The sequence below is a fragment of the Sparus aurata genome, chromosome 7 (genome assembly GCF_900880675.1).
Source record: "Sparus aurata chromosome 7, fSpaAur1.1, whole genome shotgun sequence".
NCBI classification, from domain to species: Eukaryota; Metazoa; Chordata; class Actinopteri; order Spariformes; family Sparidae; genus Sparus; species Sparus aurata.
The window spans coordinates 348,933-368,160 of record NC_044193.1 but is presented as its reverse complement, the minus strand read 5'-3'; the positions used below and the strand labels follow the sequence as shown (position 1 = coordinate 368,160).

Genomic DNA, 19,228 nt, shown 5'->3' with positions numbered 1-19,228 from the left:
CTCACAGTCATGAACCGGTAATGTCAGCTGATCAGATCAATGAACACATTCTGATCGAAGGTAAAACGTGTCCTCACAGGACACACCTGAGTTACGTTTCCTTATACTCATGATGCGTCAGTGACCGGAACCTCTGTGATGGACCTCCACCTGTTTGTGGGTCAGAGGTTGGAGGGGGAGCAGAGATAGCAGGATGACGTACACCTGTGTGTTGTTGAATGAAGTGTACCTGTAACATGTCTCCTCTGGCATCTCCCCCCGCAGCGACCAATCAGTGGTTCATCCCTGCAGTGCGAGGCGACGTCCCCCCCGGCTGCGCCGCCTACGGCTTTGTGTGTGATGGGACGAGGCTGCTGGTCTTTGGTGGGATGGTGGAGTACGGCAAATACAGCAGTGACCTGTACGAGTTGCAGGTCAGTGATGTCACTGCAGGGGGCGAGGCCTCAGTACACCGATGACACTGAGGAGCTGTCCACACCAACCCGGTTAATTTTGCAACCGTGAAATTATGTTCCCGGTTTTACTGTTCTGTCCACATGCAACCTGCTTTTGGAACACTGAAACGTGGTCGTTTGAAACCGGAGTCCAGGGTGAGGTTTTCGGCAATTGGGGTTTCAGCGGTTGCGTGTGGATACGACAACCGTGAATATTTCCATTGCTTACGTCAGAGCAGAGTGTGTGCCTCTGTAAATATTGCACGTACAGCAGTGTAAACACAGAGTGACGACAGTTAGGAGGTGGTTAGAGGTTAACTAGCTTCGCTTGATACCTTGGCTAATATGGACGTGACAAAGTTGTTGTTTATTGTCTTGCTGTCAGCTGTGTTCATGTCCAGCTGCTCAACCTGATGCAACAACAGCGGCGCCTGGATGAGCAACGAAGGAGACTGCTCCTCTTGCTAGCAAACAAACGATGCACCCTTGCGAGTCGCCATTGTTGTTTGTGTTTTGGTATTTGCCACGCTTCCCCTTTCTGGTTTTAAACTATTTTGATTGGTTAAAACAGCCTTCCTGTTTTACCTTCCATCGCCACCTGTTGCTGTGGCACATGTATTACACGTATATTGCATCACTTGGTGGCGGATTTTACGGTTGCGTGTGTACAGAGTTATTCTCTGTTATTTTTACCACTCGTGTGGACGCGGAATTTTATTTAACAAAACCTTGGTTGCAAAATAACCTGGTCTGGTGTGGACAGGACCTGAGTGTTGTTGCTGTTCAGATAAAGTTTATGACGCCGTCACTGTCGACGTGTGCAGGAGGAAGTGATGACACATGTGAGACAGGTTCTGTTGTATTTTACTCTTGTCCTGACCAGGCAAGTCGTTGGGAGTGGAAACGTCTGAAGGCCAAGGCTCCAAAGAATGGCCCGCCCCCCTGCCCCCGCCTTGGACACAGCTTCTCTCTGATTGGTAATTCCTGCTATCTGTTTGGAGGACTGGCGAATGACAGTGAAGACCCCAAGAACAACATCCCCAGGTAGGGAGCATCACACTGTCCTCAGGTACCTGCAGCACCTCCACAGAAACATCCTGAAGATGTCATGTATGACGGCGTTAACGCCACCTGTCCCCGGCAGGTATCTGAACGACCTGTACTGTCTGGAGCTGCGGCCCGGCTCCAGCGTGGTCGGCTGGGAGATCCCGCTGACGTCGGGTCAACCGCCACCTCCCAGAGAGAGTCACACGGCCGTGGCGACGAGCGGCCGCAGAGCCAACAGACTCATCATCTATGGAGGGATGAGCGGCTGCAGGCTCGGAGACCTGTGGGTGCTTGACATAGGTGAGACAGGTGGTGAGACAGGCTGGATGTAGGTGGATGTAGGTGAGACAGGTGGTGAGACAGGCTGGATGTAGGTGGATGTAGGTGAGACAGGTGGTGAGACAGGCTGGATGTAGGTGGATGTAGGTGAGACAGGTGGTGAGACAGGCTGGATGTAGGTGGATGTAGGTGAGACAGGTGGTGAGACAGGCTGGATGTAGGTGGATGTAGGTGAGACAGGTGGTGAGACAGGTGGTGAGACAGGCTGGATGTAGGTGGATGTAGGTGAGACAGGTGGTGAGACAGGCTGGATGTAGGTGAGACAGGTGGTGAGACAGGCTGTATGTATCTGTCTGCCTCACATGAGTCTCAGTTGTTCCTTCATGAATACAGAATTAAGTCGTCAGTATTTTAACTTAACACGTGACTGTAAACTGTTCTGACTTCTGATTGGTTCCTGTTCTGGTGATGTCACAGACTCTCTGACTTGGAGTAAACCTGTCCTCAATGGAACCGCCCCCCTCCCCCGCAGCCTGCACTCTGCCACCACCATCAACAACAAGTAACACTGCACACACACTACACACACACTGCACACACACTACACACACACTGCACACACACTACACACACACTGCACACACACACACACACACACTACACACACACTGCACACACACTACACACACACTGCACACACACACACACACACACTACACACACACTGCACACACACTACACACACACTGCTACACACACACTGCACACACACTACACACACACTGCACACACACTACACACTGCACACACACACACACACTGCACACACACTACACACTGCACACACACTACACGCACACTGCACACACACCACACACACACTACACGCACACTGCACACACACCACACACTACACACTGCACACACACACACACACTGCACACACACTACACACACACTGCACACACACAACACACTGCACACACACTACACACACACTGCACACACACAACACACTGCACACACACTACACGCACACTGCACACACACCACACACACACTACACACACACCACACACTACACACTGCACACACACACACACACTGCACACACACCACACACTACACACTGCACACACACACACACACTGCACACACACTACACACACACTGCACACACACAACACACTGCACACACACACACACACACACACACTACACACTGCACACACACTACACACTGCACACACACTACACACACACTACACACTGCACACACACTACACACACACTACACACTACACACACACTGCACACACACTACACACACACTACACACTGCACACACACTACACACACACTACACACTACACACACACTGCACACACACTACACACACACTACACACTGCACACACACTGCACACACACTACACACTGCACACACACTACACACTGCACACACACTGCACACACACACTGCACACACACTGCACACACACACTACACACACACTACACACACACACTGCACACACACACACTGCACACACACTGCACACACACACACTGCACACACACTACACACTACACACACACTACACACTGCACACACACTGCACACACACTACACACTGCACACACTACACACTGCACACACACTGCACACTAAACACACACTACACACTGCACACACACTACACACTGCACACACACTACACACACACTACACACTGCACACACACACTACACACACTATGCACACACACTGCACACACACACTACACACACACTACACACTGCACACACACACTACACACACTATGCACACACACTGCACACACACACACTACACACTGCACACACACTGCACACACACTGCACACTACACACACACTACACACTACACACACACTACACACGCACACACACACTACACACACACTACACAGTACACACACACTACACACGCACACACACTACACACTGCACACACACTGCACACTACACACACACTACACACACACAACACACTGCACACACACTACACACTACACACACACACTACACACTGCACACACACTGCACACACACTGCACACACACTACACACTACACACACACTACACACTGCACACACACTACACACTACACACACACCACACACTACACACACACTACACACACACTACACACTGCACACACACTACACACTGCACACACACTACACACTGCACACACACTACACACTACACTAGTGCAGCCCTAACCCTGCCTCCACCTCTCTGCTCTGTCTGTCTGCCTCCACCTGTCTGTTTGCAGGATGTATGTGTTTGGAGGCTGGGTTCCTCTGGTGATGGATGATGTCAAAGTGGCGACTCATGAGAAGGAGTGGAAGTGCACCAACACACTGGCCTGCCTCAACCTGGGTACACACACACACACACACACACACACACACACACACACACACAGTTCAGCGAGTAGAAACATCAGGATAATGATGATGACTGTGTGTGTGTGTAGACACGATGTGTTGGGAGACGGTCCTGATGGAGAGTCTGGAGGAGAACGTCCCCAGAGCTCGAGCGGGTCACTGCAGCGTCGCCATCAACTCCAGACTTTACATCTGGAGCGGCAGAGACGGATACAGGAAAGCCTGGAACAACCAGGTGTGCTGCAAGGACCTGTGGTACCTGGAGACAGGTGAGGACGACTGTTGACTACTGTAACACCTGGAGACAGGTGAGGACGACTGTTGACTACTGTAACACCTGGAGACAGGTGAGGCTGACTGTTGACTACTGTAACACCTGGAGACAGGTGAGGCTGACTGTTGACTACTGTAACACCTGGAGACAGGTGAGGCTGACTGTTGACTACTGTAACACCTGGAGACAGGTGAGGACGACTGTTGACTACTGTAACACCTGGAGACAGGTGAGGCTGACTGTTGACTACTGTAACACCTGGAGACAGGTGAGGACGACTGTTGACTACTGTAACACCTGGAGACAGGTGAGGACGACTGTTGACTACTGTAACACCTGGAGACAGGTGAGGACGACTGTTGACTACTGTAACACCTGGAGACAGGTGAGGACGACTGTTGACTACTGTAACACCTGGAGACAGGTGAGGACGACTGTTGACTACTGTAACACCTGGAGACAGGTGAGGACGACTGTTGACTACTGTAACACCTGGAGACAGGTGAGGCTGACTGTTGACTACTGTAACACCTGGAGACAGGTGAGGACGACTGTTGACTACTGTAACACCTGGAGACAGGTGAGGACGACTGTTGACTACTGTAACACCTGGAGACAGGTGAGGACGACTGTTGACTACTGTAACACCTGGAGACAGGTGAGGCTGACTGTTGACTACTGTAACACCTGGAGACAGGTGAGGACGACTGTTGACTACTGTAACACCTGGAGACAGGTGAGGCTGACTGTTGACTACTGTAACACCTGGAGACAGGTGAGGACGACTGTTGACTACTGTAACACCTGGAGACAGGTGAGGACGACTGTTGACTACTGTAACACCTGGAGACAGGTGAGGACGACTGTTGACTACTGTAACACCTGGAGACAGGTGAGGACGACTGTTGACTACTGTAACACCTGGAGACAGGTGAGGCTGACTGTTGACTACTGTAACACCTGGAGACAGGTGAGGCTGACTGTTGACTACTGTAACACCTGGAGACAGGTGAGGCTGACTGTTGACTACTGTAACACCTGGAGACAGGTGAGGACGACTGTTGACTACTGTAACACCTGGAGACAGGTGAGGACGACTGTTGACTACTGTAACACCTGGAGACAGGTGAGGACGACTGTTGACTACTGTAACACCTGGAGACAGGTGAGGACGACTGTTGACTACTGTAACACCTGGAGACAGGTGAGGACGACTGTTGACTACTGTAACACCTGGAGACAGGTGAGGAAGCCTGTCCGATCTTTCTGTCTCACCCTGTCTCACCTGTATGTCCTCAGAGCGTCCCTGCGCTCCCTCTCGGGTGCAGCTGGTCAGGGCCAACACGTCGTCTCTGGAGGTGAGCTGGGGACCGTCGCAGACCGCCGACACCTACCTGTTGCAGCTGCAGAAGTACGATATTCCCAGCACACCTTCAGCAGCCTCTCCTGCCTCTGTCTCCACCCCCGTCCCCACCGTCACACCTGGAGCCAGCTCTGCCAAGAACCCCGTCACCATGACGAGAGCAAACCAACCTCTCCCACTGTCCGGCATCACGCTGGTCCCCTCCCCCACCACCTCCCTACCACCTGGAAGCCCATTGGCTGCTGGGACTAAAGCACCAGGTAGGTTCACACACCTGTACAGGTAGATCTACAGGTGACAGAGCGGGTAAATGTGACTGTTCCTCACCTGTCTCCTGTATTTCTGCAGCTGTCCTGAAGGTGGCAGCAGCTCCAGGTACAGCAGGTGGAGCCTCCATCGTCACAGTGAGACAGGCCACGCCCAAATCCCCAGTCTCCGTGACGACACTTCCTGCAGGTGTTCGCATGGTCGTACCTGTTCAGGCCGGTCAGGGGACGGTAAAGAGACCTTTCTGAATCTTACCTGTTCATTCAGAGTCAACTCAGCTATAGAGTGACATCACTTCCTGACGTCATGTGACTGAATTTAATAGAAGTCATGTGATAACCAAACAATCACCATGACAACTCAGGAACAGCTCCAGGCAGCCTACTGGCTTGTCTCACACATCCCTCTTGCTTTCTGTCTGCTCTCAGCCAATAGGAAGCAGTCCTCAGATGAGCGGTATGGCGGCGTTGGCGGCTGCGGCTGCAGCGACTCAGAAGATAACTCCGTCCTCAGCGACGATGCTGAACGTCCCGGCAGGAGCATCAATTGTGAAGACGGTGGCTGTGAGTTCAGGATCGAGCAGTCTGTCGGTCAAAGTGGCCGCTCCAGTGACGATGGTACATACAGTACACAGCTGTGATACTCAGTACACACTGCAGAGTACTCAGAGTACACAGAGTACTCTGTCAGGGTACTATTACTGAATACTGTTACTGTCGGCACACATCAGATGTTATCCTGTGTGTCCCTGAGCTGCAGAGGAGAGCAGCTTTAGATACGTCTTATCTGCTGTTGCTGTTCAACCTGAAATGTTGTAACTGCTGCAGCAAAGTGACGTAAAGGATCCCAGCAGAGGTCCCAGTGTCAGCGGTGACCCAGTTCTCAGCACATGAGCAGAACATCAGAAATAATCACAATTTATCTTCAGCTCCTTTTTTAAATGAAATGTTTCTGAAACTACAACTAAAAACCAGTAAAGAAGCAGTGATGAAGTGTGCACAGCCCAGAGTAGATGCAGTGACTGCAGTGATCACTGGATCAATACATGAACGCACTGATGACTGAAAGTGTCAACGTGTTTAAGAGAAACTCGTCTCTGTGTGTCTCAGGTGAGTAACCCCGCCACGCGCATGCTGAAGACTGCTGCAGCTCAGGTGGGCGCGGCTTCAGTTGTCTCCACCCCCGGCACCCCCAGCCGACCAATCATCACGGTCCATAAGTCGGGCACGGTGACGGTCTCCCAGCAGGCTCAGGTGGTCACCACGGTGGTGGGCGGAGTTACAAAGACCATCACTCTGGTCAACAGTCCACTCGGTGTGGGAGGAGGTGGAGCTCTGGTGAGTGATGTCATTTGTCTCATTTACATAACAAGTCGCTGTCGAGAGACGGAAACAAACAGGAAGCTGTCACTTTAAGTTAATAATGGAGAATATGATTAGTCAGTAACATCCACAGTCGGCAGCTCAACACTCAGAGGGCCAGCGTGGGGATTTAGTGCCATCTTCTGGTGAGGCTGCAGATTACAACCAACTGAACACCTCTCGTCTCCTCAAGTTGGTGTGTGGTTTGACTCGTCTGAGCTCCTGTAGAAACATGGCCGACTCTCTCATAAATGGTCTCTGTGTGACAACGTGGATTAATTCGCATGAGTCGTGTTTATCATCTGTGTCTGATGCTTCTGGACTCACACCTTCGTCTTCATCTCGGACTCGTCTCCTCTGCAGATGATTGGTGCTTTAACTCACCGATTCAAACTAAATGATTTCTCTGTTTCAGATCGGTAACCTTGGTAACCTGGGGAAGGTGGTGTCAGTGGTTCAGACCAAACCAGTTCAGAGTGGAGCTATTACTGGTCAGGCTGGGAGCAGCCCAGTCACCCAGATCCTCCAGGTACTGGTGACTGACAAGAAATGAGGAGGAGAGGGTGATACCAGCTGACAGCAGAGACACTAACACCTGTCTGTCTGTCTGTCTGTCTGTCTGTCTGTCTCTCAGGCGAAGGGCGGTCTCCCAGCAGGTACCATCCTGAAGTTAGTGACATCGGCAGACGGTAAACAGACGACCTTCCTCAGCACCGCGCAGGCCGGATCCTCATCCAACAAATCCACCATCCTGGGCGTCAACCCGACAATCTCCAAACCCGGGACCACCATCATCAAGACCATCCCAATGTCTGCACTGCAGGGGGGGACAGGTACCACGACAACACACACCTGAACACCTCGGCTGCTTTTCCTTTAACACTTCATGACTGACTGAGTGAAACTCCGCCCCCTACAGGTGCCAACAGTCCAATCACCCTCCTGACCACCAAGATGGTCACACCAGGAAGTGGCAGCAAAATCATCACCACTGTCCCCAAAATCAGTGCCGCCGGCCAGCAGGGCCTCACACAGGTAACACATACATACACAGGTGTGTGTGTGTGTGTGTTTAGGCTCATGTGTTCTAAGCTCTCCTGCTCATGTGTCCAGGTGGTGCTGAAAGGAGTCCCGGGGATGCCTGGCACCATCCTCAGGACTGTCCCAATGGGTGGAGTCAGACTGGTGTCACCTGTGGCCAACAAACCCACCGTCACCACACTGGTCGTCAAGGGAACCACAGGTAAGCACAGGTCAGATGCCCGTCAGCTGGAACTGTACTGCACTGAGCCGGCCTCCATCAGTCTGTCTCTGTCTCTGCAGGTGTGTCCACGCTCGGGACTGTAGCAGGAAGTGCCTCCCTGGCCACGCCCATCACCACCCTGGCATCTATCGCTAATCTGTCAAGCCAGGTTACCACAGCAACCGCAGCAGCAACAGATCATAAACAGGTACTGATGTAGTACTGATGTAGTACTGAGGTAGTACTGTAGTAATACTGTAGTAGCACTGTAGTAATACTGTAGTAGCACTGTAGTAGTACTGTAGTAGCACTGTAGTAATACTGTAGTAATACCGTAGTAGTACTGTAGTAGCACTGTAGTAGTATTGTAGTAGCACTGTAGTAATACTGTAGTAATACTGTAGTAGTACTGTAGTAGTACTGTAGTAGCACTGTAGTAGTACTGTAGTAATACTGTAGTAATACTGTAGTAGTACTGTAGTAGTACTGTAGTAATACTGTAGTAATACTGTAGTAGTACTGTAGTAGCACTGTAGTAATACTGTAGTAGCACTGTAGTAATACTGTAGTAATACTGTAGTAGTACTGTAGTAATACTGTAGTAGTACTGTAGTAGCACTGTAGTAATACTGTAGTAGCACTGTAGTAGCACTGTAGTAATACTGTAGTAGCACTGTAGTAATACTGTAGTAATACTGTAGTAGTACTGTAGTAGCACTGTAGTAATACTGTAGTAGCACTGTAGTAATACTGTAGTAATACTGTAGTAGTACTGTAGTAATACTGTAGTAGTACTGTAGTAGCACTGTAGTAGTACTGTAGTAGCACTGTAGTAATACTGTAGTAGCACTGTAGTAATACTGTAGTAGCACTGTAGTAGCACTGTAGTAATACTGTAGTAGTACTGTAGTAATACTGTAGTAATACTGCAGTAGCACTGTAGTAATACTGCAGTAGCACTGTAGTAGTACTGTAGTAGCACTGTAGTAGTACTGTAGTAATACTGTAGTAGCACTGTAGTAATACTGTAGTAGCACTGTAGTAGCACTGTAGTAGTACTGTAGTAGCACTGTAGTAGTACTGTAGTAGCACTGTAGTAATACTGTAGTAATACTGTAGTAGCACTGTAGTAATACTGTAGTAGTACTGCAGTAGCACTGTAGTAATACTGTAGTAGCACTGTAGTAGTACTGTAGTAATACTGCAGTAGCACTGTAGTAGTACTGTAGTAATACTGTAGTAGCACTGTAGTATTACTGTAGTAATACTGTAGTAATACTGTAGTAGCACTGTAGTAATACTGTAGTAGTACTGTAGTAATACTGTAGTAATACTGTAGTAGTACTGTAGTAATACTGTAGTAATACTGTAGTAGCACTGTAGTAATACTGTAGTAGCACTGTAGTAATACTGTAGTAGCACTGTAGTAATACTGTAGTAGTACTGTAGTAGTACTGTAGTAGCACTGTAGTAGCACTGTAGTAATACTGTAGTAATACTGTAGTAGCACTGTAGTAATACTGTAGTAGCACTGTAGTAATACTGTAGTAGTACTGTAGTAGTACTGTAGTAATACTGTAGTAGTACTGTAGTAATACTGTAGTAATACTGTAGTAGCACTGTAGTAATACTGCAGTAGCACTGTAGTAGCACTGTAGTAATACTGTAGTAGTACTGTAGTAATACTGTAGTAATACTGTAGTAGCACTGTAGTAATACTGTAGTAGTACTGTAGTAATACTGTAGTAGCACTGTAGTAGCACTGTAGTAGCACTGTAGTAGTACTGTAGTAATACTGCAGTAGCACTGTAGTAGTACTGTAGTAATACTGTAGTAGCACTGTAGTAATACTGTAGTAATACTGTAGTAGCACTGTAGTAGTACTGTAGTAATACTGCAGTAGCACTGTAGTAGTACTGTAGTAATACTGTAGTAGCACTGTAGTAATACTGTAGTAATACTGTAGTAATACTGTAGTAGCACTGTAGTAATACTGTAGTAGTACTGTAGTAATACTGTAGTAATACTGTAGTAATACTGTAGTAATACTGTAGTAGCACTGTAGTAATACTGTAGTAGCACTGTAGTAATACTGTAGTAGTACTGTAGTAGTACTGTAGTAGTACTGTAGTAGCACTGTAGTAGCACTGTAGTAATACTGTAGTAATACTGTAGTAGCACTGTAGTAATACTGTAGTAGCACTGTAGTAATACTGTAGTAGTACTGTAGTAGTACTGTAGTAATACTGTAGTAGTACTGTAGTAATACTGTAGTAGTACTGTAGTAGCACTGTAGTAGTACTGTAGTAATACTGTAGTAGCACTGTAGTAGCACTGTAGTAATACTGTAGTAGTACTGTAGTAGCACTGTAGTAGTACTGTAGTAATACTGTAGTAGTACTGTAGTAATACTGTAGTAATACTGTAGTAATACTGTAGTAATACTGTAGTAGCACTGTAGTAATACTGTAGTAGCACTGTAGTAATACTGTAGTAGTACTGTAGTAGTACTGTAGTAGCACTGTAGTAGCACTGTAGTAATACTGTAGTAATACTGTAGTAGCACTGTAGTAATACTGTAGTAGCACTGTAGTAATACTGTAGTAGTACTGTAGTAGTACTGTAGTAATACTGTAGTAGTACTGTAGTAATACTGTAGTAGTACTGTAGTAGCACTGTAGTAGTACTGTAGTAATACTGTAGTAGCACTGTAGTAGCACTGTAGTAGTACTGTAGTAATACTGTAGTAGCACTGTAGTAATACTGCAGTCTCGTCCCGTCAGGTGACTCTGATCACGACTCCGAGTGGTGCCGAGGCTCAGCCGCTGGTCCAGGATCTGCCCGTCACCATCATGGCTTCTCCTACTTCAGAGGAACCTGGAAGTACTACTGCTGCAGGGGAAGAGGCCGGAGACCCTGCAGCTGCTGCAGGTACACAAACTACTGCTGCGGACACTCGTACGAGTTTCAGTCAGTGTGCAGGATGCAAAGAGTACTGTTGCAGACATAATCAGGTGTGTTGATGATGTCACTGTGGTGCTGCAGTGACGCTGGTCTGCTCTAACCCGCCTTGCGAGACGCACGAAACGGGAACAACCAACACCGCCACCATTGCCACGGCAACTATGGGTGGTAGCGAGCGAGTATGCTCCAACCCGCCCTGCGAGACGCACGAAACCGGCACCACCAACACCGCCACCGTGGCCTCCGCCAACATGAGCCAAGCACTGCAGGTGAGCAGCTGCTTCACACATGATACGCCATCAATACACAGTATCGATACTGCAACTGTGTGTGTCTGTGTGTGTGTGTCTGTGTGTGTGTGTGTGTAGTCTCCACATCCTGTTAGTCTGAACAGAGGGAACACCTGCTCTAACCCGCCGTGTGAGACTCATGAGACAGGAACCACCAACACTGCCACCACAGCTGGAGCTGGAGGACTCCGACAGGTGAGAGAACTGTGCAGGTGTGTCTGAACGACACTCACACTCACGTTGACGTCCAGTTGAGGATGAAGTTTCTTTGTGACTGTGCAGGATGCAGCTTTGTTTACTTGAGAAATACCCTGATGTTTACTGCACTGGCACAATTTCAGAGGCTATGCCGTGAGACTTGTGCACATACTCAGCTGGCCCAGAATGCATTGTGTCCGTTCAGACTGTCCAATGGCAGGCTGCGAGGCTGACGGTTTGAGTACAGCCCTTGAGTTTTATTGTCAAATTTGTATTTATTTCATCACAAGCTTCACTTCTCAGAATACACTAGGCACAACATGCCGTAAAGAGAGCAGCATGTGTCACGTGCCCAGCTGGAGCGAGCTTGAGTGTTTCCTACAGTTTAAACATGTTTAAGTTTTAAAGGTTAATCAATGTGTTTCTTTACAGATGTGTTATCGATAGCTTTGTTGTTTAAGAGAGGGGGAAAGGCCGCATTGAACTGATATCGGCTATCTGGCATTAAAAAGCGGTACGGACCCATCTCACCGAACTGCACACAGGTGTGCTGATGATCAGTGATTGGTTAAAACTTGAGCTCTGTTTGTGCTTTCAGGTGTGCTCCAACCCACCGTGTGAGACTCACGAGACAGGAACCACCAACACTGCCACCACAGCTACAGGTGACCTGCTGACACACCTGTCCTCTTCTCAGCGTTCACAGGGCTTAAAGCAGAGGTCCTCAATAGGCGGCCCCCGGGCCGCATCCGGCCCACCGGCCTCCTGTTTGTGGCCTCTGATCTGTTATTCCTTCACTAATGTGTTTTGGTTGGGTCAGCACGTGTACACCGGGACTTGTCTCCATGCCAACGATACACAGACAGCTGGGTCACTCACTGCTGCGAGCGCAAGTTTTAACTTTCACTTTTGTTTTTGGAGCAGTTCACGTATTCACATTTTGCCGGTGGTAAGAGACTGAAAATGGCGTGTTTCAAGTAAACTGCTAAAAAAAAGTGGACAGTGAAAATCGGCAACTCAAAGAAGTATGGACTTTAAATTTACATTCATTCTCCCTCCAACCAGGACAAGACCCACGTGCCTAACACTGCAGCGGTAATTAGGAGTTGACCCAATGTAGTTTAGCAAGTTCTAGCTAAGAATTCATCATATACCTTCGCACATTTCAATATCTTAACGGACAGGGAGTTTCTCCCGGCAAACGCCCTTTCACTCGCGGTGCCAACATTTTTATCATCCTTGTTAAAACTCAACACCATTTAATCACAGAACAAATGACGTGAATTAACCCACAACCATCTTACATATCATCTTATTCACAAACACATTCACAAACCATAATTACACCAACACCAACAGAATACCCAAGAGTCATTGCGCCACAGTCCACAAGGGGCGTTACAATATGCCAGGAGAAGCTGTGATGAAGATTTCCAATTTGAAACGGCATTATGAGACGAAGCATAGGAATTCTGAAGAGACATTTCCTCAAAATTCAGAGATGAGCACAACACCAATAAATGCACTGAAATCATCATATCAAGCTGCAAGCACAAGTCACATCTATGTCACAACAACAAAAAGCAACTGAGTGCTCACTTAGAGTGGTGTGGATTTTGGGTAAGCACGAGAAGCCGTTCTCAGATGCAGAAATAATAAAATAATGCATGACTGAAGTGATGGACACAATGTTTGAAGGCAAACACAAAGGAAATATTCAACTATGTATTTTAATTTATGTGAAAATGGAAATGACATTTTATTTTAGTTTGTATATTTCTTGTTGTTTTGAATGAAAGGACATTTTGTTTTGAATATTACAGTATTATTGCATGTGGCCTGACCGACCTTTGAGTCATTGAAAACTGCGGGGGGGAAAAAATTCCTATATTTAAAAAAAAAAAAAGTCTTGATATCACTTGAGAGTTCATGAGTGCGTCTGCCAATGATATGATGGGAACACAACTCTCCCTCTCTCAAACTAACATTATCAGCCAATCAGAAGTAAAATGGGGCGGGTCTTGGAAATACGTGCTTCAACTGAGTCTCATGCTGAACTGATACCCGTGCAGAGACGTCATGTAGGAGATTAGGATGGAGAGTAAATTCATGAAGCCTGGAGAAGATGCCTTCCTAAATGATTACGGATTGACAAATTAATGGCGCTGGGCGTGGATAGAAGAAACAGGGAAAGACGGTAAGTCTTTTGGTAGCTCGTGCAAGAAGTTAAGAGCAGCAGCTTGCTCCTGCACTTTGTGCTCGAGAAAGCTAATCTATGCAACTAGCGGTGAAAAAGTGCTACCACGTCACGACTCAGAGCCCATAGAGCAGCTGTTTGCACTGTCCAACACACAACACGGTCAACGGGAGCAACAACCACAGCTGACGTACCGGCATCAATAGCAGACCGAGTGTGAAAATACCACAAACCCCCCCCCCCCGCCACTCACACACACAAAAAAATTCAGGCTCAGGATTTGCTTTAACCCCTGCGTTCAGTCAAATCTACCATTCATGTGACATCACTTCCTGTCCTTTGTTTCCAGCCCAGCAGGGTGGAGACAGTCTGCAGGGAGACTCCACAGACCCCTCCTCCACCTCCTCTGACCCCGCCTCCTCCACCACAGCCAGTCAAAGCAGAGCTGTTACCACAGTTACACAGGCCACACCCACACCCGGACCATCCATACCTGTAAGTGACACACACACACCATCACACTGTCATTAGGCGCGTTCAAGTTGACCTCCTGCTGCCTGATCACATCAGCGAGATCTGCTGGCGACAGCAGGGGCGGGGCTACAAACGCTGCTATGCTGGCATTTCAATTTCCTCCACTTCTTCGTCCGAGAGAGTGTCCGACTTCATAGCAGCGTTTGTAGCCCCGCCCCTGCTGTCGCCAGCAGATCTCGCTGATGTGATCAGGCAGCAGGAGGTCAACTTGAACGCGCCCAACGGATGCGGAGCAGAAACCACTCCCATCCAGGTCGTCGTGGACACATTTTAACCAGCATGCATCACGATTTAGGCAGCAGCACTGCGTGATCTTGAACTCGCCTGTTGCTCATGTCCCTTGACTCCCTCCGTCCATCTGTCTGTGCAGGAGATCACATCATTGGTTGGAGATAGCAGGGCGGAGTCCTCGGAGGCGGAGACTGTTGCCATGCTTACGGCAGCAGAGAGGGAGGAGCCTATGCAGACAGACAGCCAATCAGAGCGTGTGATGTCATCAGCAGTGTCTGTGTTACAGGTTCAGGTGGAGGGCAGTGAGGCAGCAGCACAGGTACACACACACACACACACACACACACACACACACACACACATTGAGATGACCAATCAGTTTGTCCCTCTGTCAGATGGAGTCCTCAGACAGCGGTCTACCGCAGGAACTGATGTCATCAGAAGGGGACGGGGGTGAAGTGGTCGCCGGGGCAACGACCCTGATGGTGACAGGACTGAACCCAGGTCAGCTGGCTGTTACCGCAGCAACAGAGGAGGCAGTTCAGCAAGCGACAATACAGGCAGTCCTGCAGGCAGCAGGACACATGGGTACACACACACACACACACACACACACACACACACACACTGACAGCGTCTGTATGATGATGTCGCTGTCTGCCTGTTACTGTTGTTGTGTTTGTTCAACTGGTTGGTGCACAAAACATCTCACACACTCTGTGTGTGTGTGTGTGTGTGTGTGTGTGTGTGTGTGTGAGAAGCAGATGGTTTGGTGGATCAGTCCTTTCCCATCGTCCTGACCCAGCAGGAGCTGGCAGCTTTGGTCCAACAACAGCAGCACCTGCAGGATGCCCACAACCAAGCAGAACCAGCAGAACCAGAACCACAGCACAGCAGCGTGCCCACAGGTACACCTGCAGTGATGTCATAGTGATGTCACAGTGTCTGTCCCACCTCCTGTGGGAACTAATCCAAAGGTTCATAAGACAACATAAGGGCACCTGCAGACATCACGTGCTGATCGTCGCTAAACGCTCTAGTTCTGTGATGTCATTACTGTCCACTGACAGGGTTCAGTAAAGTTGTTTGAACCCTCCTCTGTTTCCCAGAGGGCCTTGCTCCAGCAGACAGCCTGAATGACCCGGCAGCAGAGAGTAACGGACACGAGCTGACATCATCAGCAGTGACAAGCGCTGTGGCCCGATTGGCCAGCACATTTGGCCCCGGCCCTTCTCTGACAGCGAGCCCGGCTAGAAGTCAAAACGCTGCCATGCTCAGCGAGGGGACCAATGGCATCGCAGCAACTGCAGGGGTGAGACAAAGTGCTGCAGTGCAACAACAGTGTGATGTTAACAGCATGCTAACAACATGCTAACTGTGTGTGTGTGTGTGTGTGTGTGTGTGTGTGTGCGTGTGTGTGTGTGTGTGTGTGTGTGTGTGTGTGTGTGTGCAGGGCGTCCAGGTGAAGCCGGCGGTGAGGGACAGTCAGTGGTACGACGTTGGAATAGTCAAAGTGACCAACATGGTGGTGTCACATTATTACGTCCCCTACGAAGACAACGTGGCCGACGTAAGAGCTGCAAATCAATTCACTGATGATCAGAATCAGAATCAGAACCAGAATCAGAATTCCTTTATTTGTTCCACAAATGGGGACATTTCTGTGTCACAGCAGCTGAAGGACAAAAATAAAACAATGAACATTAATAATAGTCAAAAATAAAAAAGGGAAAAAATAGATATACCAACAAATATACATAGTCTTCTCTGATGAGAAGACTCTTAATGTGGCGGGTTCATTCAGGAACAGGGCCCTGGTCCTGGTCCTGGTCTAACAGGGTTCAGGTCTAACAGGACCTTTTATTAAAGAGCTTCATTCAACAGGAACCACAACTAGAATTTACAAAATAAAAGCATTATTGACCTTCAAAATTAACTTCACCTGCTTGAACACCATCGCATGAACAGGTGGTTGATCAGGTGGTTGATGGTGTTAATGTTGTCTCCACCTACAGGATGACTCAGGTGTGATGCCGGACTACAGTCAGATGAGGAAGGTGGAGCTGCAGCCGGGGACGGCCTATAAGTTTCGGGTAGCGGGGATCAATATCTGCGGCCGTGGAAACTTCTCGGACGTGTCGGCATTTAAAACGTGTCTTCCTGGTTTCCCCGGTGCGCCATGTGCCATCAAGATCAGCAAGGTGAGAGTCACTTCCTGTTTGTAAGTGAAGTCAGAACCAGCAGGATGTGTTGTTGATCAGAGACCAGCAGAGACCAGCAGGATGTGTTGTTGATCAGAGACCAGCAGGATGTGTTGTTGATCAGAGACCAGCAGAGACCAGCAGGATGTGTTGTTGATCAGAGACCAGCAGAGACCAGCAGAGACCAGCAGGATGTGTTGTTGATCAGAGACCAGCAGAGACCAGCAGAGACCAGCAGGATGTGTTGTTGAGCAGAGACCAGCAGGATGTGTTGTTGATCAGAGACCAGCAGGGGGAGCATGTTCACCGTCACTCATCAGTTGTTCTCCTTCTGTGATGATCAGTGTCAGTCTCACTGCAGCCTCAGCTCTGATGGGTCAGCTGATCCTCAGTATTGATCTGGTCTCATGTGGTCTGATGATGAACAGCAGCTGGTTTCATGACCTTTGAACTCTTCACCTCTGACTCTGGCTCTGCAGAACCTGGATGGGGCTCAGCTCACCTGGGAGCCTCCTGCCGTCACATCGGGGAAGATCACCGAGTACTCCGTTTACCTGGCCATCCAGTCCAGCCAGGCCACCTCTGGTTCAGGTTCTGGTCCGGCCCAGCTGGCCTTCATGAGGGTCTACTGCGGTCCCAACCCGTCCTGCCTGGTCCAGGCCTCCAGCCTCGCCAACGCCCACATCGACTACACCACCAAGCCTGCCATCATCTTCCGCATCGCTGCACGCAATCAGAAGGGCTACGGGCCGGCCACGCAGGTCCGGTGGCTACAAGGTGAGAATAATGATGACGGAACAGGAACATGAACCAGGAGACAGAATTCAAATAAGATGTTGGTTAAACATCAGAGAATCAGCTGAATGAGGATGTTAATGATTAATACTAATCATATTTCTGATGTTCTTCTGATCGATGTGTGTTTGTCTCCTGTAGAAAAAGAGTCGAGTAAAGCAGCCGTGAAGAGAGGCGGAGCTTCTCCTGATATGTAAGAATGATTGTATTCACATGAAGAAGAACTCACTCGCAGTGTGAGAGCAGCAGGCAGCACCAGTCTGATTATAGTCATCTAATTTATTACACATGAAAAACATCAAACGTCCCTGAATGTCACATTATCTCAGTCTGTCCTCGTTCATCTCCTCCAGCTGCATGGACTCCACAAGTCAGTAGTGATGTCACAGGAAGTCCTTCTTTAACTCTCATCACTGTTTTGTTTCTTCAGTAAACCTGTCGGACCAAAGAAGTTCAAAACTGACCAATAGGAGGAGCCAGCGTTCTGCTGAAGACTGTGATTGGTGACCGTGGTCTTAAGTTCCCACAGCTGGTTACCGTGTCACGAGGAAGAGGCGGAGCTCTGGCAGCGCTCGCTCTCTCTGTCTCTCTCTCCATCTGTCTGTCTCTCTCTCGCACATCAGTGTCTCTCGCCCTCTCTGAGGTCATGAGGCCACGGTGCTGCCTGGAGGCGGAGCCTCTACCATGGGGGCAGGGTTTACCTGCTCTGTTGTAAATGATTTTCTTTCTGGAGTGTCAAAATATTTAGTTTTTTCTTTTTTATGGACGTCTGTAAGAATATAATTATTTCTTCTTCTGTGGTTTATGTTTCTTCTTCTGTTGTTGATGACCGCAGTGATGCAGCTCAGCCATCGTTCAGTTTGTCTGAGCAGGAAGTGAATGATTTTTCAGCTGTTTGAAATTGAGCCTGTTGTTTGTGAATATTCTCTGGAACAATAAAGATTTTTAGAGCATTTTTCTACCTGCTGTGTGGACTCCACTTCCTGGCGTCAAAGTTACACATTGAAGTTCAATTCTGTCAGTTTTTCATTGAATCACAGCCTGATTTTGATTCTGCTTTGAAAGCACTGCAGTCTGAGCCAGTGACACAGCTGGGTTAGCTTAATGCTAATGCTA

At 48.6% G+C, this 19,228-nt stretch overlaps 1 protein-coding gene across 3 annotated transcripts; it reads left to right on the top strand.

Moving 5' to 3' along the window:
- Nucleotides 1-221: 221 nt before the first annotated feature.
- LOC115584692 (host cell factor 1-like) lies at nt 222-19,073 on the top strand. 3 transcript variants are annotated; one of them, XM_030422298.1, is made up of 29 exons: nt 222-413; nt 1,318-1,478; nt 1,579-1,781; nt 2,238-2,322; nt 4,080-4,186; nt 4,284-4,463; nt 5,768-6,091; nt 6,180-6,328; nt 6,527-6,661; nt 7,208-7,435; nt 7,875-7,988; nt 8,094-8,292; nt 8,379-8,494; nt 8,573-8,702; nt 8,783-8,910; nt 11,486-11,633; nt 11,748-11,935; nt 12,035-12,151; nt 12,753-12,819; nt 14,701-14,846; nt 15,256-15,435; nt 15,512-15,704; nt 15,878-16,024; nt 16,226-16,428; nt 16,570-16,686; nt 17,132-17,317; nt 17,797-18,094; nt 18,254-18,305; nt 18,543-19,073. In XM_030422298.1, exons 1-29 carry the CDS (start codon nt 237-239, stop codon nt 18,580-18,582), a joined length of 4,518 nt encoding a protein of 1,505 aa, XP_030278158.1. In that variant the 5' UTR covers nt 222-236; the 3' UTR covers nt 18,583-19,073. The 3 variants fall into 3 exon arrangements, with proteins under 3 accessions (XP_030278158.1, XP_030278156.1, XP_030278155.1); XM_030422296.1 differs by having other exon boundaries at nt 6,527-6,715; nt 15,881-16,024; XM_030422295.1 differs by having other exon boundaries at nt 6,527-6,715.
- Nucleotides 19,074-19,228: the final 155 nt, after the last annotated feature.

Bases quoted from the DNA above. Each gene is read 5' to 3' on its own strand.
- LOC115584692 (XM_030422295.1), top strand. From the start codon at position 237: ATGTCTCCTCTGGCATCTCCCCCCGCAGCGACCAATCAGTGGTTCATC. The intron at 1,782-2,237 runs GTGAGACAGGTG...GTGATGTCACAG, and splicing joins CCTGTGGGTGCTTGACATAG to ACTCTCTGACTTGGAGTAAA. The intron at 18,095-18,253 runs GTGAGAATAATG...TGTCTCCTGTAG, and splicing joins GCAGGTCCGGTGGCTACAAG to AAAAAGAGTCGAGTAAAGCA.